The sequence below is a fragment of the Leucopleurus acutus genome (assembly GCF_964270905.1).
Source record: "Leucopleurus acutus genome assembly, chromosome: 5".
In the NCBI taxonomy this organism is placed as follows: Eukaryota; Metazoa; Chordata; class Mammalia; order Artiodactyla; family Delphinidae; genus Leucopleurus; species Leucopleurus acutus.
The window spans coordinates 110,163,898-110,190,833 of record NC_139147.1 but is presented as its reverse complement, the minus strand read 5'-3'; the positions used below and the strand labels follow the sequence as shown (position 1 = coordinate 110,190,833).

General features: G+C 40.2%; 1 protein-coding gene across 6 annotated transcripts in view; it reads left to right on the top strand.

The window, feature by feature from the left end:
* MME (membrane metalloendopeptidase) overlaps positions 1–26,936 on the top strand; it is a 91,811-nt gene that overhangs the window by 14,568 nt on the left and 50,307 nt on the right. For 5 of the 6 annotated variants that reach the window (XR_014326242.1, XM_082840174.1, XM_082840170.1 and 2 more), the window contains exons 4-8: positions 17,934–18,095; positions 19,049–19,129; positions 19,216–19,311; positions 19,431–19,549; positions 21,536–21,601. Coding sequence is in view for 5 of the 6 variants with exons in the window: in XM_082840174.1 (XP_082696300.1) it covers positions 17,934–18,095; positions 19,049–19,129; positions 19,216–19,311; positions 19,431–19,549; positions 21,536–21,601 (524 nt within the window). In the remaining variant the exon portion in view is untranslated. The remainder of the gene's footprint in view (positions 1–17,933; positions 18,096–19,048; positions 19,130–19,215; positions 19,312–19,430; positions 19,550–21,535; positions 21,602–26,936) is intronic. The other variant, XM_082840173.1, reaches the window with a different exon arrangement.

Genomic DNA, 26,936 nt, shown 5'->3' with positions numbered 1-26,936 from the left:
CTTCCCTCCCCAGTGATTAACCCCTCAAAGTAAATAAGCCAGAGGGCTGTGGTAAGAGGAGAATAACTAGATTCTTGTTATTCAAAGCGTGGTCCACTGTACCATCAGCATCAGCTGGGAACTTGCAAAAATGCAAATTCTCAGGCCCCACCTCAGACCTATTGAATCTGCAGCTGCATTTTTAGTAAAGTCCCCAGGAGAGGAGAGTGCACAGTAAAGTTTGAAAAGCGCTGAAGACTAGTGATTCTCAACTGTGGCTGCTTATTAGGATAATTGGGGAAACTTTTAAAATATACCCATGCCAGACCTCCCTCCTCTCTGACACACAGAGTTCCAATTCCTTCAGCGGAGTGGTCTCTGATAAGTGTTGGGGGAAAGGAATTTAAGTAAATAAATTGACATTAAGATATGTAGGAATTCCCTGGACATTTGCATTTTTAAAAGAAGGTATATGTTAACCAACTGGTTGCTTTAACGGGTGCGATTTCAGACTGTGCCGCTCAGTAAAAACTAAGTCAGAGCAGAGGGTCACTAGGCCTGTTTTTCTACTAATAATGGAGAAGCTGAACCTGGACTGTCCCCCTGAATTTCCCCAGTAGAATGCGGGCACAGATGTTTTCATAGAGACTTCAGAACAATGTCTTTCCTCATCCATTCATCTATTCATTCAGTCATTTTTTTATATTTCTCAAAATCATTAATTGTGCACCTTCTAAATGTTGAGCACTTTTCTAGACACTGGGAGTATGAACTAAGATAAACCCTGTCGTCAGGAAAGTGACAGTCTGGTCAGCATGACAGACCAATAAACAAAATTACCATACGGTTTGGGTAAGTGCTAAGGCAGAGAGAAGCAGTGCTACAGTCATTCTGAGAACAGGGCGCCTAAACCACATCAGTCATTATAGACTGGCAGCTAGAGTGATTGTAACTAACAGGGCCAGGAAAGCATTCGCAAGAGGAAATGTCATCTGCTAGTTCAGAAGGCCACTCAGAGGTTGCCAGGCCAGTGGAGCAGAGGGCAGCATGTGCACAGGCTGGATGCAAGATGCATGCAAAGGCTGGGTGAGTGTAGGATCTGCAAGTGGTTCATGATGGCTGGCGTGTAATGTGAAATGCACTGGGTTATAATTCCTCTTCAAGTCTATAGAAAATGAATAAATATGTTATGGGGAGCATCTAAAGGATTTTAAGCAGAGTGGAACATATTCAAGCTTGCCTGCTGGCTAGCACAGACTTGGTGAAGCGGAGACAAAGATTTACCCACACAAGGGAATACTATTTCCAGGTCCCGGGTATGAGGGAGAGCTTAGCAAGGATAAAGAACTGGAAGAATGGCTATAGGGCTGAGTCACAGTGGGCATGAATGTGGATGTGAGAGTGGGGGTGAGAAGGGTGTTTGAGTGCTGGCACAAGAGATAGGCAGAAACTGAATCTTGTAGTCTGTGGTAAAGTGTTTGAGCCTTCCTAATAGCAATGGGAAGTTACAGAAGGAAGGGTTTTCAGTGAAACATGACTTGATCCGAATTGTTGAGAAGGGTCACTGAGTGTACCTAAAGAATGACTCTGGACAAGGAATTGGGCTACTGCGCACTTAATCTGGATGAGAGCTAAGGGTTGCCTGGATTTGATGGTAACAGGGTGGAGAGAATAGATGGATTTGAGAAATATTTAGGAGGTGGAATTTATAAGGCATAGTGTTTATGTAAATATGTGAGGTTGTGAAAAAGGAGTGAAATGTAACTCAAGTTTCTGGCGTGAGAAACTAGGTCGTAAGTGTTGCCAGTCACTGAGCCAGGGAACACAGAGGAAGAGCTGGTTGGATAATAGGCTGGGGCCCATGCAGCTAAAAGTTCCCTTTGAGACAGTGTAGATTTGGGATACTGGTGAGTCTTCTGTGTGGCGAAGTTCAGGGAAGTCTAGGTTGGAGATGAGGATTCAGGAGTCATCAGCATAGGGGAGAAGTGGTTGAGATTTCCCAGGAAGGAATGGAGATTTTTTCAAAGAAACTGAAGAGGAAGAGCCAGGGAGGTACAAGGAAAATCAGTAAAGTGTAAAATCACTGAAGCAAAAGTTAGAGAGTATGTTCAAAATCAGAGTCTGATCACTGGAGTTAAATGCAGCTGAGAGGTTGAGTAGGACAAGAAATGAAGGCAGAAAGGAAGAGGTTGAAGATTCCATTGAAGATGGGAAAGTTGATGGATCTTGTTCCTGGGGATGTAAGAGAGGATATATCCAGAGAAAAGATGGCAGGACCCCTCTTAAACAGAGGAGGACCCCCTCTTCCTCTCTTACCAGGGGGAAAGCAGCGATGATAGTGTGCATGCAAGTACGGTTAGAGGCTGAGAAGGATGGGAAGCCATGTGGCTCATCCAGTTACTTCAGTTTTCTCTGTGTAAGAGGAAATAAGGGTATTGAAGGCTGGAAAGGGCCAGTGTATGGAGTGGAAGGGAAGGCTAAGCAGGACCACGTAGAAAGGCTGTGCACAGAATTGATGGCCCTGTTGAAGCTGAAGGCCATAATTTGAAATGGCATTAAACCAGGAAGTTATGGGGTTTTCCCAGCATCACAGGTAATATCTTCCACAGATATTTATGGAGTACTGTTCTAGTTGCTGCAGATGCAGAAGTGAACAACACAAAGTCCCTGCTCATAAGGAGCTTGCCATAAAGAAGTCAATCAATAAATCTGTAAAAAACATTCTTAAATATCTTAGCCTAGAGTTGGAAGGGAAAAGGTAGGCAGCTGGGAAGATTCAGGGTAGGCTCATGTGCAGGGGCGAGGGAATGAAATACTTTGCTGAGTTGATGGTTTAAATGATGACACCACAGGATGTAGGCTGGATAGAAGGTGAAAGAAAGGCAAAGGAAGAACAGAGTGAGCATGAAGTGAGAATTCTCAGGAAAGTAGAAGAGCAGGTGCAGAGGGAATAAAGAAATGAAAAAACTTCTAAGGATGGGAAGGCCAAAGTGTAGGTTACTCAAGTTGAAGATTTCAAAGGTAGAACTATTCTTGGTGTTAACAACATTAGGACCATGAAAATGCAGGTACAGATGTGGAATGGAGGCGAAGGTCATGAGAGTTTCTAAGGTTAAGAAATTCTTAAGCCAGAGAGTAGCAGAGATTGTCCACATAGTCCCTGATGTTACTTGGGAAGATGGTAGAACATTTGTGGAAGGGAAGACTGAGCGAGGTGTTGAGTCTTCAATAAACAAAGATGAATGTCTAGGAAGTTGGTGGATGACAGAGATAAAGTAGATGAGGTGGGTGGGGATGGTCAGCTGGCAGAATCCTAAATAAACAGTGGAGAGGAATGATTTGGAGGCTGCATAGAGTGATAGAAGAAGACTGGTTTTGTTTTTCAGTGTGCAGAGTGCTGAGGGAGAGAGAGCTTCAGGCGAGAGGGTTTCCCTTAAATCAGAGAGCTGAAGGGAGTATCCATGAGTAGGCTCAGGGCTTAATAAATCATGCCTTCTTGCCCAAGATGACTCTAGAAATGCACTTCTAATCCTGTTTCCTCATACAACCCAAAGCCCTTTCTTTCATTCTCTAGAGGTAGGATTGTAGGAGATACCCTTCTGAATGGAGGGAAGTGTTTGCTGACAAGAGTCAGATTCTAGAATCATAGGATGTGCCACCCGATCTAGAAATTAGTCCATACGGGGTAGGGTTTTCGACTTCTTTGTTGTCATGTGTGATAATGTCACTCCAGTGGATCAACAGCAGCCGGTAAAAGGAGACACTGGAGGGCTGCCTGTCTGGCATGTTGTGCGGGAACTCCGTTTGATGGAATTCGAATTACTCATGAATTCATTTTTATTTGTTTTTTCACCAGCTTAGATAAAAACTCAAAGTGAATCAGTGAGTTCTTATCTCAAAACAAAATGTTTGTTTAAACATTTTTCAGAGGCACCATCTCCCTTCAAAATTAAAAGAAACAAAAAAGTCCAAACAGAACTATCACATTTCAGATACTTTTCAATCCAGAGAAGTCTGACAGTAGGTACCTTAGCTTGAAACTAATAAAGAGAGGTTTGGTCCACAGCATAGACTAAAGGATTAGGAAGTCAAACTGAAATCAATTAGCAGGTAACCAGTAGCCAGCAGTGCATCTGTTCCTTTGTGCTTGATGCTTAAAGCAAAAACAAGCAAGCCAACTGTAAAATGGTGAAGATGGCTTAGGCCGTATCTTTTAAGTAGTTCTCTTTGTTAATCAAGGCTTTCTTGAACTTCAAAGAAATTCTTATTGAAAGAACTCCCAAATCATTAAAGACTTATAATAAGATGTGCTTGAGGATCTAGTAGTTATTTAAAAATACTTCCAGAAAAGAAAGTTTTTGTAAAATCTAGGGGCTTAATTTTCTGGTATAATGAAATTAATTGAGTGAAATTAGGATGTTTCTGATACCTCTGCCAGTCTGAAGCCAAAATGAATTCATTATCCCTGAACACATGTATATAGCAATCAATGATTTCACTAACTTAGAAGCCAAGAAACAAAGTATTAACAATTGTATTTGTTCAGAGAAATAATTTAATTATATTTAAGTGAATCAAATAAAAAAGCAATATATGAGAAGTCATTAACTGAACAGAATATTTCTCAAAGCCCTGTGTATATAATATTCTGTAGCAAGGAAATGACAATGTGTTGAGAAGAAATGGCACGAGTGAAACCTTGAAAGTCCCCTTAAACTCGTATCCATGCAAATATGAATCTTTAAAAGAGAATATAAGTTAGCAGCTATAGATACTATGAAACTTTACATGATGTATTTCAACAACTATGTAATAAAATTAAAACAAAGAAAAGAAGTGGGAGGATTTGCAAAGCTGACAAACTGGTTGAGTTCCATGAAGGCCCTTGTTGCAGGATCAGCCCCTTTGCAGGCCCAGGCCCTTACTAAGAACAAGGTCAGCGACTCTGGTTCCATCTCCAGTCAGTCTCACGTCTGGTGAGCTGCCTCTGACCCCAGCTGTAGTGAGTGGGTTCCTACCTTGTCCCCTGGGACCTCACTTCTGGCTCATTCCCTAGCTATGGAAATTGAGTTTCTGCTTTTTCTTCCCCGTCTTCTGGGACTGAAACCCAGCTTAGTTCTTAACCTCATTGCCTTTTGCCTGAAGAACTTTCTTGGATCACCACACTGTCTGCTGGGTACAGCCCCCTCATCACAGCTGCCTGCAGTTCCTTGTCCCTGTGTAGCTTCTCTCCATTGCTCTTAGCCAGGAACTTCCTCTGTTGCTGATTCCTTGTCGTCTATCTAAAATAGGATTCAGTCTCACTGGATTGGCTCAGACTGCTTCTACCTGAGCCCAGTTTATGTACATGACACACATTTTATATGGAAGAAAAATGTTTCTTCATTTGCTGAGGAAGAAACAGCTCACTAATGTTATATGCCAACACAGAAAGCCAAGGATCCGGCTTTTCCCTCAACCATCAGCCAACCACACCTATTAATTTTAAAAACTTAAGGAGGGAGGAATCAGTTCTTTGTCTTGTTTTATTTAAATATAAGAAAATCTAATTGGGTGTTGAAAGTTCAAAATTTTTCAGATACTGCCTATCCGACTTTAAATGAACAATAAAAGCCATTTTTATTCGAGTGTAGTAACAGGCATAAGAAACCAGTATCAAAATATTTTAAGATCTGATAAAGTAAAAGTATGGCTTTTAAATAACAGGTGGTGATAATTTCCTAACAGAAGACTTAACTGAGAATGAAGGATTCTTTTGGAGTGTCTGTTATGAACTAGTCATTGTGCAAGGTGTTGGAATTAGAATCGTTGCTGTGGGTAGAGGGTGTACCTATAATTATCATTGTTTTTATATTCTGCGGATTACCTGGTAATATACTTTGAGTTTTTTCTTAGAAACTGCACATCTCATACTGATAACTTATTTCATGGTTGATGGTCTAAGGCTCCATCCCTCACCTAGCCATACAGTCATACGAATGATGCCATGATGTATGAACCTTACAGAAGAGGTCGTCCGGCAGCTTAACATCTGCAATCCACGAGAACTCTGTCTAGATTCATGGGGACACCTTGTCCAAACTAGGGCTCCTGAAAGCCTAAGTTGACTTGGCAAGGGCATGTGTTGAAGAGATGATTTGGAACTTTTTGACCAGCCATACAGATAGATTGAGGATGAAAGGACCCGCTTCTATTAGATGCCCAAGATAAGGACTTCTAGGACAAGGCTGGCTGTTTCCTGCAAGCTCAGCAAGAGTAAATCTTTCTTCCCATGATCAGATCTCTTTCCTAAACTGGACAGGGTGACAAAGGCCAAGCCCCTGACTATTAGTTCCCACAGGTGTCTTTCCACCAATCAAAGACAGGTAGGGTTCCTCCTGGGATTCTGAGGCCCTGGGGATCTAGCTCTTCATTCTTTATCTAGCCTGTATCCTTCCTTCTGAGAATGGCCTATCTTTCCACACTCACAGAGAGCCGCTCTACACTCCAGTCCTCTTTCGGTTGCCTCTTTTATCAAGGCTGTCACTCACCTTCTCTGCCTGGACCACAACTCTGTTCCTGACTCACATATCTGTTGAATGAATGAAGGAATGAAGTGGCTTCCCTCTTCCATCTTTGCCTGGCTAACTCTTTCGCTCCCAGCACATCCTATATGCTTACCCATGACTCACGTCTTACTTGTAGTTAGTTGTGCAATGTCTAGTTTTGCCCCCTGTAATAACTATTTTTATCTTACTTATCAGTCTGTTTCCAGCAGCTAGCAAGGTGCATGGCACATAGTAAGTTGTCAATAAATATTGGTTGCATAAATGAATATTTAATTTATTTTTTATATTTATTCTGTCAGGTTCCTTATCTTGGTCACAAAACCAATGTTGTCTAGGCAAGGTGTTTGTTAGGGCACCTGATACACAAATATAGCAGCAAAGAAGTGGTCTCATTCGGGCTTTGTCTCACATACGTAAATTAGATTTCTCAGTTCTGTATTTCCCTCTCAAACTCTTTTCTGTCTGAACTATCTCCTTTGCTAGCAGTAAAGTCAATTACTCTCTTCCTTGGTTGTTTAATTTACCTAGTTAATTCTACCCTCCTAAGCTAGATCTGGGTCAACAAGGAAACAGTTTCTGTATGCATTTCTCTTTCCCACTATTTTCCTGTTTCAAGGAGATTTTTCAACTAATCTCCCACTCAGGTAAGCATTTCCAGCTCCTTGCGACCAAAATCTCCATTAGTCTGGGCTTTCTTTTCCAATTCCAGTTCTCTCAGAGCTTCTTCCTTCTCAGTAACTCATCTCTGCTCTCCTTTAATGAGGCCCTGTGCTCGCCTTCCCTTGAGCGTCTCTGTTTGGCTAAGTGCTGCTGGTTTTTGACCATTGTCCTCGAAGGTTCCTCTATCCCAGGTTGCTTCACTCATAGTACGCTCATTCAGACTCCTGGTCAGCTCACACATACACGCATAATAAGCTTATTTATAGATGCACACTGCAAGTGACTCCTTACCTCTAAGTTACATAAAATAGGAGCTTTACTTGTCAACTGAATACTACATAAGTTCAGGAATTGGAAATGAGAACAGAGCATAACAACCCTTCGTTTCTAGATATAGTTACACTATAGGAGTTCATATGCATCATAAAAGAAACAGTCTTGTGTCAGAGGAAGACCTGCAAATTCTGTGAGGGCAGGGATTATATCTGTTTATTCGCCATGACATATATTCAGATCCCAATAGTGTCAGACATGTAGGGGTACTCAAAAATAGTTGTTGAAATGAAATGAAAAGTTTCAGAGTCTTTTCATGGTCCACAGGGAAAAAAATCTTTTTGGAGAAGACAAATGATTTAGCATAACCCTCTGGGTCTTCTATAATAGAACAGAGATACATATTCATTAAAAAAATATAAACATGTGGAGCCTAATACCACCTTGTGTCAACTAAATGCCTAGTTTGTTAATACATACTAAATTTCATAGTGCCCACTGGAGAAGAGTTTTTTTTTGTTTTTACAATTTTGACTTCGTTTGAGGTAGCATTCTACAGCACCAGTGACCCAGCTAATCCTTTTGCTATGATCTTTTTGTACCACGCCCTAACCAAAATTGATGCAAAGGCAGAATGTTTTGAGTTACTCTCAGTAATTACATATTACTGAAGTTGGACTGATCATTTCTGTTCAACAGCGTGATCCAAAATTGCAAAATGTTTAAATGGGAGAAACATGGGTATGTAATTTCATTGCTTCCTCTTCAGAAACATCCACCAGTGTCCAGGAAGCTTGGGATCTAACTGATGAGAGTTACTTAGGGAACAGTGTAGCCTTTTCATAACCTTCTATATCTTTCCTTAAAAAAGGAACATTATTATTCATTAACATTATAATCAACACACAGCCTTGATAACTTATTTTAAGTGATATATTGTATTTAAATTGCAGTATAATCTCTAATAGCTTTTTGCCAGCAAAGACTCTTTTTGGATTTAAAATGCAAATAGGACTTGAAAAAGAAAATTTATTTTTAGACTTACGACACTTTAACTTAACTGTAACACAGTTTCAGGGCTTCCATTTGTTCACAGAATGTTTTTGGTTGTCAATTTTGGAGGAATCCCTACTGGAAAATTATTGAATGTCCTCTCTTGGCTGTGAGCCATTCATTTAAATGGGCTATGAGATAAAGCTGAAGAATTTCACTAATTTGGGGAGAGCCAACTAAAGATGATTACTGTAGGTCCATTAGACTTGAGATTTCTGTAATTATCTCAACAAGTTCTAAAAATCTAGGGTCAGATGAGGTGAAAAAGTTTATGTAGCTATGCTCATGTTATGGAGCAATAAAATCTTAATTGGGCATCAGAAAGACAGTGATTGCTACATAATTTAATTTGGATTCTCTCTCTGTGGAGCTTCCAAAATTTTTTTAATGCTATTTGGAGTTACAGAAGGATGATACTGTAGAAAAACATCAGTTTAAAATTAGACCTAGGCTCTATCTAAAGTCATATTGGTGGCTTTGGGCATGTAACCACTCTATGCCTAGGTTTCCTTAAAACAGAGGTAACATGTCCTATTTATAGAGCAATGGGAAGATATCATAAGGAAGAAATATAATCAAAACCAGAGAAGCAGTTTAACATCATAGTTAAGAGCCTAGGCTTTGGCCACCAGACTGCTTGAGGATAAACTTCAGTTTTGCTACTTACCAACTGTGTGACTTTGGATACAGATTCCTTACCATCAATTTCTATAGCTAGAAAGTGGGGACAAAAATATTGTTACCATATACAGTTTAAATGATAAACAAAGTCAAGGAATTTAGAAAATTGACTCGCGTGAAGTAAGCACTTGGCGCCTGACACAGGTCAAACATTGACTTATTATTATTATTACATAAGCATCTTTGGCTGAACCCTAATGAAAATCCTATAGTTTACATTTTGCCTATAAATCTGACAGTGAGTTTATCTGTAAATCTGATAGCAACTGGATTCCAGGTTAACTATGTATAGCTTGTGCCTGTGTGTATGTGGGTGTGAGTGTGCGTTTGTGCCTATGCGTTCAAGGTAAATTGGTCACATGTGTACATGAAATACAATTATAAACTACTCCTCAAGCTAAAACACAAAAAATAGGTCTCCTTTCCTGAGAATTGCAGCTCTACAGAAAAAATTCACTATCTTGGAACTTCTCTCAAATCTACCTGTGTAAATACACAGATAATTTCTGCACAGTTATATAGAGATAACTTTTCTTGGTGCTGACCAATTGGGCTAGTGCAAGACTTGACCTTGGCTTAGCTGGAACTTACCCAGTGGCTGACAGGGAGTGTTTGACTAAATGATTAACTAGCAGTCCTGATTACATCCAGCATCAGGTGTTCCCTCCCATTCTTCCCCCCAACCTTTCTTCAACCAAGATATCACAAAAGCAATTTGAAACAGGATTTCGTTTAAAAGGGAGGATTGGATTTTGCAAGAATCCAGAATGTTTGTAATGAAAACTGTTTGGTTTTATTAGTATTAGTTGGTATGCTTGCTAATATTCAGTCATTTTCTCTTTAGGAATGGCCCCCCAGATTCTAGTTTCCACATTGTTGCCTTCTGAATGGAGTCCTTTGTGACCCATTGTGATTACATTGCATTTTCCTTGTGTTCTTTCAAAACGTTCTGACTCTGCCTTAATTTTGGTCAGGGGATGGTGGGAGGAGGGTGGCAGCAGGGGAATGAGGTCAGCAATACTTTCAGAATGTTTTCAAAGGAGATTTTTAAATTGTCAAAAATTGCCTAGTAAGTAATATCAAGCTTGGTATCTATTAATAAAGCAAACCTTTAGGATAGGAGTTTGGGTCAGAAATGAATGTCCTAAGGCCTTCACAGGAGCATTTGCTCCTGGGTGCCCCAGCATTTCTCTGACCTCTTCTGGACACTTCCATAGCAGTCATAAGCCAGGCTGATGATTACAGTGATTTTTAAGATACCAAAATGAAAATGTTGTGTGAAAATGTTTTGGGAGCAAAAAACCAAGGGCGTAGGCCGATTGGGAGAGAACAGAGCTGAAAACAGTTTTGCTCCTAAAGGCTTCCTTAAACCTTACTTATGCAGGGCAAGAACCATCAGTGAAGGAATTTTGCCACCAAGCCAGATATGTGGCATATATGTTATAAATAGATGCCTGGCCTATTTAAAATGTTCAACACCAAAATATATAGTGGCCAGGACTTTTTGAAAAATACAGTAGTAATTGAGAAAGAAGTGATTTGAAACCATTCCCACTTAATATTGTTGCTTCTTGTGCACATTTTCCTGGATATTTTTTAAAAGCCTCAAAGAAAAAATGGACAAAAGTGTAATCAATCCTAATCATTTACAGATTTCCTATTTGCTAATTCGCCTACTGGCTAAAATTTGTTTGTTACCCCCAAATCAATACTCACGGTGCTTTCGAGGTCATTTACAGACATACACAGATTGATGAAAGATTTCCATCACTCTGCACACATGTACCCAGCTGAGGTCCAACAAGGAGATTGTAAACAAGGGTCCTTCTCTCAGTCTATTTAGTGCCACGTTTTTCACATATTCTGTGCTTTTTGTTAGTGATTTAACTGTTTAAAATGGCCCCCAAGCCTAGAGCTGAAGTGCTGTCTAGTGTTCCTAAGTGCAAGAAGGCTGTGATGTGCCTTACAGAGAAAAGACATGTGTTGAATAAGCTTCATTCAGGTATGAGTTGTAGTGCTATTGGCTGTGACTTCAATGTTAATGAATCAATGATATATATTAAATCCGAAATTAAACAGAAACAGACATAAAACAAGATTATGTATTGATCAGTTGATGAAAATACTGTGTGATCAGAGGCTCATAGGAACCTAACACTATTTTCCAAAGGTCAATGATTCAGTATTTGTTAATGCAATGTTAGTGTTGACTTTAGAACAAAACCCATCAAATAACGAGAATCAGCCCTATTCATAATTCCTGTTAATCCATTCGCATGGGAAAGCATCAGTGATCTACTAAGTAGGGATCCACGTTAAATAAACTTAAACCCACAATTAAGTGCCAGCAGAGAGATTCATGCTATGCAGTTTATTCATTTGCTGCTCGTGGCAATCATATTTATTTGAGATTTTCATTATTTTACTGAGAGTTTCCCCAGGATTACTTGACACATGCAGAAATCTCTTTAAAACACACATGAACATTCACACACACAGCACCAGAAAAGTAGCCTCTGTGGAATGTACATGTATCAACAAAGAAATATTTCTTGTGTATAGTGCCTAAAATTCTATTTTCAGTTAGCAAGCTATTGATGCTGTTGGAAAGCATGGCATATAGATAAGAAAGGGGGATCATGTGACATTGGAAGCCATTGGCATTCAAAGACAGACCAAGGATTGCCCCTTCTTGAGGTAGACATGTAGCAGGTTTCCAGTGTATCTGGAATTCTGCCATGTCTAATTATGTCTGGCAATGAGTAGAGTGGTTGTGTCTCTGGTCTGTTGCCTGAGAGGGCCAGGAGCCTCCTAAGATAGAGAGAGCTCATCTCAGAGGAATAAAAAGTCAAGCTCAACAAAAATGTCCCTTGAATAAAGCCTTTCCCATCAGAGAAGTGATTCTGAATATAGTTCAGCTTTTGCTGTTGCAGTCTTCCCCCAAACCAGGCCCATTGGTCCTTGTGGTTCTTGGGAGAGGGAGGTATGGAGATAAAATCTAAGAGAGCTCTTCACCTGGAGGCACCATGAGCCCTCCTGGGAACTCCTCTAGGACAATGATGATGGAAGAGAGGCATTCTCCCTGTATCACAGGGCTCCAACCCCAGAGGTTATGGATGGGGTCTGGGGCAGGAGGTCGTAGAGGTAAAGCCAGTATAGAGAGTGGAGACCTGAGGAGAGTGGACTTGTACAGGAGACACACGTGTGGCTCCCTGCCATCCTGTGCCAGGGACTCAGAAGGGACAATTGTACTTAGAAATATGGGTTGTCATGACATGGGCCCATTTGTACTTACAGACTGGAAGGGCAAGAAGAAATAGGCCTGATTCATCTAAGTATGGGACCGTCTTTACTTCCTGATATTAGATTCCCCTGTTTTCATTTTCCGTGTTTCTCTATTGTCTAATCTGATAGTTCTCCCCTGGATGGACATTAGAATCACTGAGGAAGCCTTAAAAAATGCCTGGACCACCTCAAAGATTCTGATTTAATTGATCAGGGATCTATCCTTGGCATCTGTATGTTTAAAGGCTTCTAAGGTGATTCACATGGTTAGCCAGGGTTGAAAAATACTGCTGTACAACATATCACTGAGAATTTTCACCCTCCATCATCCACCCTGTTCTATCCAGAGGAAGGTTAGGCAAGAACCCTGCTACGTGTCCACCTCAAGAAGATGCACTTCGGGGTGTGCCTTTGAGTACGAAAGGCCTCCATGCCACTTTCCTGTCTGTTTGCCCCACTGTGAAGAATTCATCTGATTTTTACCCTTTCTTCCCGGCCACTACAGACTCCAAATTCTGATGCTTTCTTCTTCCGTGGACTCAGCACTAGTTGCTGGTGATAAGGCTGACACTGAGGAGGGAGGGACGCTGTGGCGACAGAAAGGCAGGGAGCAGACAAAGTAAAGAAGGGGGCATGGCAAGGGGAGAATAAAGGCTAATTGGGAAAGAGTGGAGGAGGAGAAAGCAATGGAGCATGCTCACTGCTTCTCACACACTCCCACCTAATGTAGCCAAAGTGTGGAGGGGAGAGGGTGAGCTTGGAGCCACGCACACCTAAGTGCAAGTCCTGGGTTTCCATCATTTACTAGCTGCTTGATCTTGGGGAAACTACTTATTCTTGTACAACAAAGAAGTGGGGAAGCTCAGGGATTCAAAACAAGTCTGCCTGATTTAAGCACTCCAAACATTTTCTCAGCTTATACAGCATGTCCTAATCCATACCTTCACAATAGACCCTGGTAAGGAATACAGTAATTAATAACATCCCAGATGGTAGTTGAGCTTGTTTTTAAATTCCTATGATCAAATAAGTTGGGGAAATGTTACAAGAAGATTAGTTGGGAAAAAAATGGAGTGCCACTTATTATCAGCGTAGAACATTCAGAATTGTCATTCATAAGAAGTAAGCTCATTACTAATAGATTACTTTTCTTGTCTTTATGTGACTATTTTCTTGAATTAAAAATAAACTTTTTTCTTACTGCAAAAGCAACACATGTTCACCTAATACAAATTGGAAAATAATGATAAGCAAATAAAACAAAATTAAACACACTCATAATCCCTCCACCCAGATATAACTGCTGTAAAGGCCTTTTAGACTTCCTTTGTTTTTATACAGATTTTCAAAAATCGTAATATACACTTTCTTTCACTTTATAAACATCTGGTCAACAGCATTCCACGCCAATACATTGGCCTTTACTACATCATTTTTTATGTCTGCTTACTAAGGTGAAATAATTTTATTTGTTTTTAAACCACATTTGTTTACTCAGATGTCAGAAACCCACAGATAAGGAAACATCTGAAGAGCCCAGGTGTGTCTATGTGGAGAGGTTGAGTACTTCAACGTGCAAAATATAAAAACAATTTTAACCAGTTTGACAGTGGTGCGTCTGTTTCCTATGGCCCTTCTACCCATGAGTCTACCACCGACTTCAAAGAAAAGTCAGCACAGACGGGGTCCAGAGGATAAGGTGCAAAACGAGAATCAAACCCATGATAAGAGATTAAAGGAAGGTTGATCAAGGCCCCAGCATAAAAGTGCTAGCCCATGACTTGCCTTGGCCCATGGCCCCAAAATATTCATCAGAGCAGAGCTCTCTTTGAAGTGATTGGAAGCGCCTGTGCTCAGATGAGCTCTCTGGTCAAAGGGCAGTTTTAAAAGTGGCATCGAAGGGGTTGGCAGAGTTGCCTCTCCCTCTCTTGTCTTCACATCCCTCACAAATTGCTTGAATGCTGCTTCTTGGTTTGTTGTCCAGATGTAAGTAGTGTAGCTGGGTATCAAGTGAGCAATTCAACCTAAGAGGGAAAGGATCAACTTTTTCCATTATGGGAGATGTGGGAAGTAGGGCTGCAAGAACGTGGCAGTGGATTTGCGCTCATGAGCATGGAACTGCAGCCACTGCTCGTCCTTTTCAGGCAAGGCAGGTGGTACTTCCAGAGAGGCAGTGAGACTTGTTCATTCCTCTCCCTGTTCGTTCTACTTGCTCGTTACTTGTTTGCTGCTCTCCCAAATAGGAGTTTTTGGCTCTTTGTGGTGTTAGGACATAAACCATCCATTTCCTCAGAGAAGAGAGGAAAATAGAAGTGCTCCCAAAATGGCAGTTGCCTTTACAACATTCAGCTTACATTTTTAAAAGTATGTTAAAAGACAAGAGTTATATAAAATTGCTAAAAATGTGTGCTTAGAATGTCTTTAGGTAGCAGTTCTTTCAGGCTCCAATTTTCTGGTTTTTCACTCTACACGATAATCTTCTGTTGTTTAGGGTCTTTATTTTTACTTCCCCTGTCATCTAATCTTCATTTCCTTCAAAGTGCAAGGGATTTGCATTTTCTCTCTACCTTTTTAAGGTCAATTTCTTAATCTTTACTTGAGGTTTCAAGTTAGAAATTTTACTGACAAGTCTTTACTGAGCACAACGTTAGGCCCTGAGAGAAAACTGGAAAATGTATCTCCTCCTTTACTGGAACCACAGTCCCGGTGAAGAGACAATGGATTTTCCAACAAAAAAATGAATGTGATGTCAGCCGATATGGGCTTTGTAAGGACGATCCTTCATGAAGAAGGAGAATTTGAACTGGGCCTTGAATATACCTGAATTATGGTCAAAGTTACAGAAGCAGAGAACTGTGAGGTGTTTCATAGCAGAAAATGAATACATTCATTAAATTGGGGCAGATGGCTCATGTTAGAAAGTAGTGAAAGAAGCTTCACTAGGTATAGTGAAGTAGAATAGTTCAGAACTATAGTTCATAGTTAGAATGTGCTGTGACTCTGGATTTTATTATGAATGCAAGAGGATTATACTGAAAACTTGGAAGTGGAAAATGGCGTACTGAAATGACAGGACAATGTGGATCTGACTGACACACAGGATGAATGGGGTGGGGAGAGACCTGGGGCCATAGTTTGGTTGAAAGGGCATGAATAGAGCCTGAGAGAGGAGGGCCCAAGAAAGAATAGAAACTGGGACCTGGAAGGATGGATGGACTCTGGCGGCTGTGAAATGAGAGCTGGTCTGACCTGCAGGAGCTGGGGAGGGGGGCGTGTAGGAGGAGGGAAGAAGGGGGCTCACTGATGATTCAGTAATGTCATCACACATAAACTTAACTGCATGACTTTTACTGAAGTGCTAGGTGATGGGATTACAAAGAGGTTAAGTTCATCAACAGAATGGTTAGGAAGACACAGTAGGTATTCACCTGAGAAATTCAAAGTAGCCGCATCTAAAGCCTCTTTAAGACTGAGTGAGGCAGTGAGCTCTCAGGAGTTCAGAGAAAGAAATTTTCCCTAAAGTTTGGAGTCATGGGAGCTTCAGGAAGAGATGGGACATAAGATGAACCTTGAATAGTGGGTAGAATTTGGAAAGAATGGGAGGAGGAGTTAAAAAGGTGGGGTGAGGGGGAGAGAAACAAAGGCATGAGGTAGAGAAGCACAGGAGTGTTTGTGGCACGTGGAGTTAGCCCATCTGGCTGGAGCAGAGTTTGTATGAAAACTCAGAGAGGAAAAAAAAAGAGAAGGTAGAGACTTTTGATTAGCCAAGTTAAAGAGTTTGTAATTTAACCTGGGCAACGTCAAGCCACTGACATTTTTGAGCAAGGGAGTGGCCAGAGCAAAAGGGTATTTGGTGAAGTTTAATCTGTGAACGATGCTCGACATATGTATAAAAGTGGGGAGATAATACTAGCAAGAGGAGTAGTTAGATGAGTTCTGGTCAAAAGGGATGAAGATGTAAAACTGATCATCTAAAGAGTATAGAAAAGAGGCAAAAGAGTTACTGATAAGCCCAAGGGAGAGCAAGAAATACAGAATTTTACTCGAGATTTCAAACACCGAAGGCTGTGATAACGATTGTGCTGTAGACCAAAGTATAAACGTCCAGAGAGGACTGGTTTGGAGGCAGCCCAGAGAGTTTAGTCTTAAAGAGATGGAACCTGAGATGACAGCCAGGCAAACGTGTCCAGAAGCGGTTAGAAGCGGGGGCTTGAGGCTTAGCTGAAAGACAGATTTACCATTCCAAGTTGGAAAATTCCACAGAGCTCAGCAATCCTTAAAAGTGTTTAATTAACTTATTTATTCAGAAAGTGAAGTATTTTCAGAAGCTCACTTGAGAATTTATACTCTCTTGATGCAGATGAATTCTCAATTGCTCTTTTGTTTTCCTTGCGAAACAGTTCCACTTGTATGAGAAAGAACGAGGGGAGGGCAGTGGAAGGGTTTCCTCACTATTCCAGGTGTAGAAGTTGTGGGCATTGAGCCTCCTGTACGTAATATTCTTCTCTTCAGTGGTAATACTTTATGAAGATTTTATACATCTTTCTGTAATTGCCACACCCACCACAGTCAGTGTTTTGCACACTGTAAATACTCAGTGTTGGTTGATTTGCACTTTTGTCATAAATCTCAAAGATAAAATGGTGGACATAAGAAAAACTAACAAGCTTACAACTAATCTGATAATGACAGACTCTACATAGACAAATGCAGAGCGGATATCAAATTTGAATTGCAAAAATTTTGTAAGCGAAGTACAAGAAGCAATCACTGTAGCTTCAGATCTTTACTAAAACGATAAAATCCATTAACAATCCCACATGCCTTGGAGCCAGCCTCCTAGACATTCAAAGGTCACAGCACCTTGAAGAGCGGAGTCAACAGCCCAAGTTATCAGAGTGAAGAGTGACTCCAGGCCCAGGACGGCTAAGGCAGACCTTCATTCATTTTTTTTGTGTGTGGTACGCGGGCCTCTCACTGTTGTGGCCTCTCCCGTTGCGGAGCACAGGCTCCGGACACGCAGGCTCAGCGGCCATGGCTCACGGGCCCAGCCGCTCCGCGGCATGTGGGATCTTCCCGGACCGGGGCACGAACCCGTGTGCCCTGCATCGGCAGGCGGACTCTCAACCACTGCGCCACCGGGGAAGCCCTGCATTCATTTTTTCATCTGACATAGGAACTAGAAAGAACCTCAGTTATTTAAAGGAGGGGGTGAGATATAGGATAGGAGGACCCAGACCTCTCAAGAATAAAACCAACCAACTGCAGTAAAGGAAGGAGGACTATACACAGATAATATTCGTCATTCTACCTGAATCCACAGTTACACAAGTAAAAAGAGGAGCATCAGTCTGGTTGACTAAATCATAAAGAAGCAATGTATCTCCTTTTTCCCCTTCCAAACTTACAAAAATACACCCTTCATTTTATCTTATCCTTTCTCTGGTCTCTCAGCCGCTCGACTGATCCAGAACATGGATGCCACTGCTGAGCCTTGTACAGACTTTTTCAAATACGCCTGCGGAGGCTGGTTGAAACGCAACGTCATTCCTGAGACCAGCTCCCGTTACAGTAACTTTGACATTCTAAGGGATGAATTAGAAGTCATTTTGAAAGGTTAGTGGAGTTTGTGTCTATGCATCAAAGATTTCTCTCTTAATATATCCATTTCTTAAGATACAGCTCTTAGCGATTACAGGGAGTATCGCAAAAGACTAAAGTCGATAATCCCTCCAAGTTTTGTGGACCACCGCTGAGTCACTCTGAGGGTGGTAGACGCTGAAATGGATCTGTTGGCATCTCTTAGCATTCCTGCTTTCATTTGTAGGTACACACGATAAAGCTCTATTATCCCTGGAGATGGGATCTTTATGCCATTTTACAGAAGAAATTAAATTATTGCCAGTAAACACCACCTGCATGTTCTTTCTACCCTGGCCCTGTGTTGAGGTCACTGTGAGATGTTACTGAGATTTGCCTTCCCAGAGTAGGTATATCTGTTCTAACCCAGTTAAGACACTCTCCCTGGGAAGTTGAGAAAGCAGTGTCTAGTCCTTTGCTATCCTCCATTCTCTGTTCTCCTCTTTTAGAAGTTACTTTGTAAAAAAAAAAAAAAAAAAAAAAAAAAAAAATTCGCTATTTTCTAATATCCAAACAAGAAGAACAGTACATTCGTTTCATCTGGAGCATGGACAGTACTATCACACAAAGATAGTTATTTTCAAACCATCAAGAAGACTATCACATTAAATTCCAAATTCCTCTGTAGTATTTGTTTTCTTTTTAATGTCAATTTCAAAAAAGTAACTTCTCTGTGGTAGAGCAGTACACATCACTGTTCACACACACACACACACACACACAAAGCTAAGCTGGGTGATGAAACTCTCAGTTCTGCACCAGGAATAATGATCTGGTGTAAGGGGTTTGGTTTTTCCTATAGGGTTTTGGAATGGGAGATATGTGAACATATGTACCAAAGTTTTTTTTACCAAACCTGCATTGAAAATGTTAATTGCAGCTGCAAATAAGCAATTATACTGATGTGTTTTATCAATACCCTATTTCAGATGTCCTTCAGGAACCCAAAACTGAAGACATAGTAGCAGTGCAGAAAGCAAAAACATTGTATAGATCTTGTATAAATGAATGTAAGTGCTCTGTATTTTATTTTATTAGGAGTGTGCCAGAATATGTATAGTCTTCATAATATATTTATATTCATTATTTTCAAAAGCTGCTATTGATAGCAGAGGCGGAGTTCCTCTACTCAGACTGTTACCAGATATATATGATTGGCCAGTGGTGACAGAAAACTGGAACCAAACATATGGTAAGGCAATTTTCCTTCTTTTAAAAAAAAATTATTTCCATATAAAATCTGTTATTATTACAGTATCATATTAATGCACTAAAGCATCTAATGATATACTTCATCTTTCATTGCTTTAGGTTCTTCTTGGACAGCTGAGAAATCTATTGCACAGCTGAATTCTAAATATGGGAAAAAAGTCATTATTAATTTTTTTGTTGGCACTGATGATAAAAACTCTATGAACCATGTAATTCATGTAAGTTTGTGTGGCCAACAGCCAAAGTTACTTTAAATTGCAGTAAAACTTCCACACACATTGTTGTTATTGATATTTAGAAATAATGCATATTCTCATTTGAATTGCATGAGCAAGGTGGTAATAAGTTCAAGGACAGATGCCTGGATTCCCAATTTTGAAAGTGTTTTCTTGATGCTGTGGTTTAGACATTCAACTCTCCTTCCTGCTACCTTTGTTTTAGATACCTCTCCCTTTATAAAAACAAATGATAAGAAAGGAAAGACTTCAGGTCTCTCCTGTTTAGAAGAAGCACCTGATTTCTCTGTATGTTCATGAAAGGAGCATGGTCTGGTTTACATAAGTAATACAGATCAGAAATTAGAAATTCCTAATTGATTCCAAAAAGATCATAGAAATGGGATTTTTAACACAATTTTGGTTCTTGCTAAAGAATGTCTGTACTTTTTTCTCAATTAAGGTAAACAGAATCCCATTCTTTTTAAGTAGCTTTATTTGATTTTTTTAAAGTGTAAGCCACTCATTTAGGTTTACCTAGGACAAGATTTACTTAACTGAGTATGTTCGGAATAGAGTGAAACATCTAGGGACTTTTGTTTAGTCTCCTGTAAAAGAAACTAACCAAAAGTTGCAGGTCACAGAAGCATAATTATGTCACTGTTGCATAAGTCTTTATAGTCATTTTTATTAAAATCATGAAAGAGACTGAACCCAACTCTTGCCTACAGTGGACCCCTTTCTCTCTTCCTACGTTCTCTCCTTTGGCTCTCAAGTGCCAGTATCCTGCATGATCGCCATGAGGGGGTTTCCTAAGGAGGGTCAGGAGGTTGAAGAAGGGGCAGGGCTCTTCCCGTGGGGATGCCTTTTGGCTCTTTCCTTACCAGTCCTCTGGGTTCTGTTTCTTTTGTATTGGCCTGGCCCTTTACAGCTGCTAGGATTCTCACTCTCACCCATAAATGCTCTAGTTTACCTCATCCATCTTACCGTGCGGCGCGTCAGAGGGACTCTCACAAAGCCGCGAGTATGTCCACAAGTTTTTGCTAGGTATCCAAGGTGTCCAGAAGTTTCTGCTAGGTATCCAAGGTGGACTGGACACACTAGAACCGAGATGAGTTACCTCTTTCACACACTCAGCTGGCAGCTGGGTCTGCTGGCGTCCTGAGCAGGACAGCTTTGGAGAGAACTGAGGAGGAATCTCCTCTATCCCCTTAGGGTAGAGGATCTCAAAATAATCAAGATTTCTGCTAGCTTAGAATTTCTTGACTTACCATAGAGGTTTTCCACCTTTTTTTTTTTTTTTCTGTCCCACTTAAGGGTGGGGGTAGAAGAGAATGTCCCTCAGGGAGCATATTAGAATCTCAGGAAGCCAAAATGTCCTTTAAAAGTATAATGCTCCCTAGTCCTAGATTCTAACATGTATTTGTTCACCTCCCTCTTTGTTATGCATTAAAAATCCTTCCCCGTGGTTTTTTTTTTTTTTTTGGTTCAAGATTTCTTTGGTTTTTCTCAAATATCTGCAGCACAGGCTTCCAGATTATCTAGCTACCCATCAGTTTAACACTTGGAAGCAGTAGCGTGGAAACCATTTCCTATGTATTCACTCAGTGTCTGCTTGTTACCCTTATAAAGAACAAGAACACTAGGATCTTTTTTGTTTTTTTAACATCTTTATTGGAGTATAATTGCTTTACAGTGATGTGTTAGTTTCTGCTTTATAACAAAGTGAATCAGCTATACATATACAAATATCCCCATATCCCCTGCCTTTTGCGTCTCCCTCCCTCCTACCCTCCCTATCCCACCCCTCCAGGCGGTCATAAAGCACCGAGCTGATCTCCCTGTGCTATGCGGCTGCTTCCCACTAGCTATCTATTCTACATTTGCTAGAACACTAGGATCTTGCTCATACATAGATAGGCGTGCTTGTAATTTGTCCAGCTGTTCTATATCAACTGAATATTTTCTTCTTCGCATATTTTTGTATAGATTGACCAGCCTCGACTTGGCCTGCCTTCCAGAGACTACTATGAATGCACTGGAATATATAAAGAGGTAAAAACAAAAACAGAAATCCAACAAAATAAAATGAAACTACAGAATTTAAACTTAACGCTCTATGTCCTTCACTCAGGCAGATACTGAAAATCACACATACTAGTGAGCTTCCTTTGACTGAATGAATATTCTAAACTAAGAAACAAAGAAACTTGAAATTCCTTGTTCGTGTCTTGACCTTAGTACTTAAGTCACGTGACCCATTTTGAAAGGTCAATTTTAAATGTTTTATTTTCTCTATAAATTTGATCATTTAAAAAAATGAACAGGTTAATCATGGTCTAGGTCAGTGCCAGTGAGGACCAGGGAATGGTCCAGTATCAGACACATCATACTCTGCAGCACTCTTCTAGAGCCTTCTGATTTGACTTTCAGAGGACTACCCAGATAGGGGCACTGGGTTCAGACAAACCTTTGCAGTCACCTTCTGATTCTAACATTCATCATACCCCACAGAACTGCTTCGCTTTGCCTCACAGCCTTGCCTCCCTCAAGCTGGTGTTGATGTGCTTTTGCTTCTTGATATAAAGGAACCATAGATGATCAACTTAGCAGTGTAATATATTATTAGGTATTTGGGGAAGGTGTTGGTTCCATAAATGTTTTCCTCATTATTTTGTAGCTCAGAAGTAAGTTAAGTTTACCTTTGATTATTCTGATGGGTCACAATGGTGGTGTGGCTGAAATTACTTCTTAATTAAAATTATTAGCTTTATATGTTTATACTGAGTGTGCATTTTGCCTCATTATTAAATTCAAAATAGCATGGAATAAATTCATTGTAAAGTATCTTTTTGAGTGGCTACACAGCATTGAAATGAAGAAAAAGATATATTGTAAAAGTCCACAGTTAATGACACAGACAGTCAAATGGGTATGGGACATTTGAGTTCATTACAGGTATTGTGTGGGTTGCAGCTATTGGCTTTATGAGCTGTCTAGCTGCTTCCTATTGCAGAGTTGAGGGTGATTGAAGAATTTTGACTCATTATACTACATTTTCATTGTCATCAACTAGGATGTTTTTCAAATTTAGGATTTTGTCCTAAAAACATAGCAAATTTGTCCAATCCTAAAAAGGTGTATTTTTTTTTTGTATTTTAACATTCCTGATATCAAAGTATACCCGCCAGTTAGTGTATACATTTAATGTGGTAAAGTTTCTTTTTTGTTTTTTTTCTTTTGGAAAGGATCCTGTTGTTAAGATGATGGTTTATTTGTGCATTTTGTATTCAACGCTATCTCATAATCGAGAAAAGGTCATAATCTAGAGCTGTCTTTCATAGGCTTGGGTCATATGGAAGCATTTTGTTTAACCTGTGGCTGTTTTTTTTTTTTAAATTTTAGATTAGATTATATTTTGAGAAATGCATATTGTATTCCTCTGGTTATTTTAAACTTAAATACCTCAGTTCCTTTTTGTTTTCTGTACTTTCCTTCCTAAAGAGAGAACAGGCCTTAAGGCAATAGAAACTCAAAGGTATTTATTCTTGTAGTTTTTACATGCAGAATGGTATGTTTTCTTACTAATTAAGGTTACTCATGCACAGACTTTAAGAGCTAAATGGGACATTAGAGAATTTAGTTCAACCCCTCATTTTACAAATGAGAAAGCAGAGACCCAAATAAGTAAAATGATTTGCTTAAGTCATGGATTAGAAGATCTGTGTGTCAGGAACATTAATTGTAAGCAATGGAAACCTACTCTAACTTAAATTCTGTAAAAAAAAAAAAATGTTTTCTGTTTGTCACACCTAAATGTAAAGTTCTAGGGATGAATCAGGCATGGTTGGTTCCAGGGGTTCAACTGAACCATCTTATCTCTTTTCCTGTTCTCAAGGTGCTACTTTCTTCTGTGTTGGAGTCCTTCTCTAGCAGGCTTTCTCCATTGTAGCATCAGAGATGATCCCTGGCAGCCTTACAATCCAGAGAAAAGAAATTCTCTCTCTCTTATTCCTATCAGTTTCTGAGGAAAGGGCTCTGATTGTTCCTGCTTGAGCCACCTGCCCTTCTCTTGACCAATCACTGTGTCCAGGGAACTGGGCTCTCTGATTGGGTAGTTGGTACTGCCAACCCATCTCTACAGCTCAGGAAGGGAGACCCCTTGATCGATAGTTCCACCAAGAGGAAAGAGAATAGAGGGTTCTGTTATGAGCAGATGAGGAGAAATATCTACTATAGCCCTCCTCATCATGATCCTGTCTCCTGGTTCCCAATCTATTTTTCCTTCTAGATGGTGCTATTTCTACAGAAAAACCTGGAGAGCAAATCTCATTTAAAATTATGAATTAAGCCGGCTCATGTGGATGACACAAGGTGCCAAACAAGACTACATAAACACTTTTTCCAGGAGTTTATAATGTAAATTTAATAACACAGTGTTCCTACCAAATGTAAAATAGATAGCTAGTGGGAAGAGCTGCATAGCACAGGGAGATCAGCTCGGTGCTGTGTGACCACCTAGGGGGGTGGGATAGGGATGGTGGGAGGGAGACGCAAGAGGGAGGAGATATGGGGATATATGTATATGCATAGCTGATTCACTTTGTTATATAGCAGAAACTAACACACCATTGTAAAGCAATTATACTCCAATAAAGACGTTACAATAAAAAATAACACAGTGTTCTATAGGCCAAATATTAGGCAGAAGGCCACATAGCCATCTATATAAATACTGAACAAATCCATACATTTATTTTAAAAATTGGGATTTATCTGCGTGGCACCTTGTTGTATAAAGTGTCCTTTCCCAGGAAATAAATAGAACTTCCTAAATGTCGTGGCAGACGAAACTGTTCTCAAAAATGGGTTCATCAAGGAGCCACTCATGCTGGATGTCTCTTGTTAAAGAGATAGAACCTTATTTCTGAGGTATTCTGATTATCTGAAGAGATCACTTAATGACACATTGCTACCTCAAAGGACAGAAGTAGTGAGATTTGAAACAATCCTATCCCATACAAGAGTATACATTTCCATGCTAGGAAAACAATATGAAAGATACATATTGCCCATAAAAAATAATCATCCCATTCATGGAATTTTAAACTAGAACCAACCAATTACTTCATGTGAGAAAGCTCTTGCTTATTGATTCACTGAAGGAATGACAACCTTAATTTTCTTGAAAAATCACCACCTCCCGAAGAGTCTCTGAACTCTATGGGGATGAATTGGAATTGGTCTCAAAGTTTCCCTTTCTCTGCCTCTTTAGCTTTTCAAGGCTGATTGCTGCCTTGTCCTCCTTCATAAGGAATCTGCAGGTTAGGTACCCAAAATATTTGAGCATAATTGGATCACAGATATGTTTATGTTCTGTGTCTGTCTGAAAAGGTAGAATTAGCCAGGGTAGTGGTTTCTGAACCTAAGGACCACTTTGTGTGTGCCAATGACAGTGCTCTGTGTAGCCACACCTTCATGTTTACGTTCTTCAAGATTCATTTTACTTATTTATACATTAACAAAACATTATTTGAACAGAGCATCTCAGGGCTAAAAGAAAAGTGAGAAAACCACTGATCTAGCAAGTGAGAGCCCTAGGAGGTAACAAAGGAGTTGGAGATTAGAAGCTATATAGTATAATGCTATGGGGCCTGGCAGGGGTGGAGGAGGCCAGAGTCATGAAGAAATTTAGAGCGCTTAGAAAATTTGATGTTCGTTAAAAAAAAAAAAAAAAAAAAAAAGGGAAACATTTCAGGGATGAAGATAGAGGACTTGGAATATGGCCATAATGGTTAGAAGCCAAAAAAGAGGTGATCTGGGGCCTCTTTTAAACATAGTCCAGGGAAATTCTCTAAGCTGTACCTGCTCTGGAAAGAGCACAAGCTGAGTTTTGCAGTCCTTTAGATGAGCAGGTATTGGAACTGAGGGTAAACCTAGAGAGGATTTTGTTTGCCCACTTACCCAAAATACAAGCTCAGAGAAACTGCTCCAGACTTGGACTGCGATTAGAAATCTGATGACATAGGAGGTGAGGGAAACTTACTCAATATACTTACAATTTAACTTTATTTTTATTGAGCTTCTACTATGTGACAGATGCTTTTCTAGGCAGTAAGGATACCAAGGAAAGAAGGCAGAAATGGTCCTTATTCACATGGAACTCATGTTCTAATCGGAGGAGATAGATGATAAAGAAACAAGTAAATAAATTAAAGAAACAAGATAAATGGAGATAGTGTTATAAAAGAAATAAAACTGGATGATACAATACAAGATGAATGACTGGGGGTAGGGGTCGGTGGATAATTTAGATGTGATTTGATTTGGTTTTTAAAAAGATTGCTGTGACTGCTGCTTGGTTGACTTGGTAAAACGGATCCTGCAAAGGAAGCGGCTGACCTCATTTTGTACTTTCTGGGCACCAGGTGACTAATAGTCAGGAGGTTTCACCCAGTCCACAAAACCTAAAGGAGCTTTTGAACTTGAGACTTCCTGGATATGACAAAAGAAATTTTTTAGATCAACTGAACTCAGTTTGTACAAAGAACTACATGCACCAAACCTTAGAAGTTACACAATAAGTTCTCTCATATGAATCTGCAGGCTCTCTCATTAATAACTTGATGAAAGCCCCCACCAGTCCCCATGCTGGTCCGTAGTGGATCCTCTTGTAACCTGTGTTTCTCCTACTCCAGAGCCCTGCTAGGATTGGGGGCTGTTTCTCACTTCCTGTCCCCAGGAATGGCTGCGGGATTCTCTGTGTCTGTGCCCTTCTTTGGGGAGTAAGCCTCTGTGTTCTGGCAGCTGCACGATCCTTGACATGCTGCTTCAAGTGGGAAAAAATCCCAAGCCTTCTGAGAGGAAATATCTCTCTCCTGCTGGGGGCCCCTGTGTGTTCCCTCAGGAAACTTTTCTGTGTAACACTATTAAATAACACCACCGGCATCAGTGGCTAGGAATAAGACAGTTCTGTGACTTTTCGGTCACTTCATGCTCCACATTATGTCTTGGAAAGGGAAGGGCAGAAAATTGGTAAGAGCTAGGTGTCCCGGAACAGAAACTTTCAAAGTGAAACCCCTGGTCCATAGTTGTTGGCACACCAAGGTACACAAATATTGGCCAACCTGTCCAGAGAGCTCTCTGTTCCTCCCTGGCACTTGCTGTTACTTATTAACAAAGATACCAAGTATGAAGGACAATAGTGGAATGGCATCACTCTCTTGCTCTTTGGCAACTCTAACAAATATCAGCTTTCTTCTGAGCAGGAGAAGTCCAACTTCTGAACAGAGCCAATATATAAATATTATTGCCTGGTCCTGCAATATGAAGATAGTCCTAATTAGAGTAACAGTTCATGGTGTTGGGTACCGGTAAATATCATCTCACC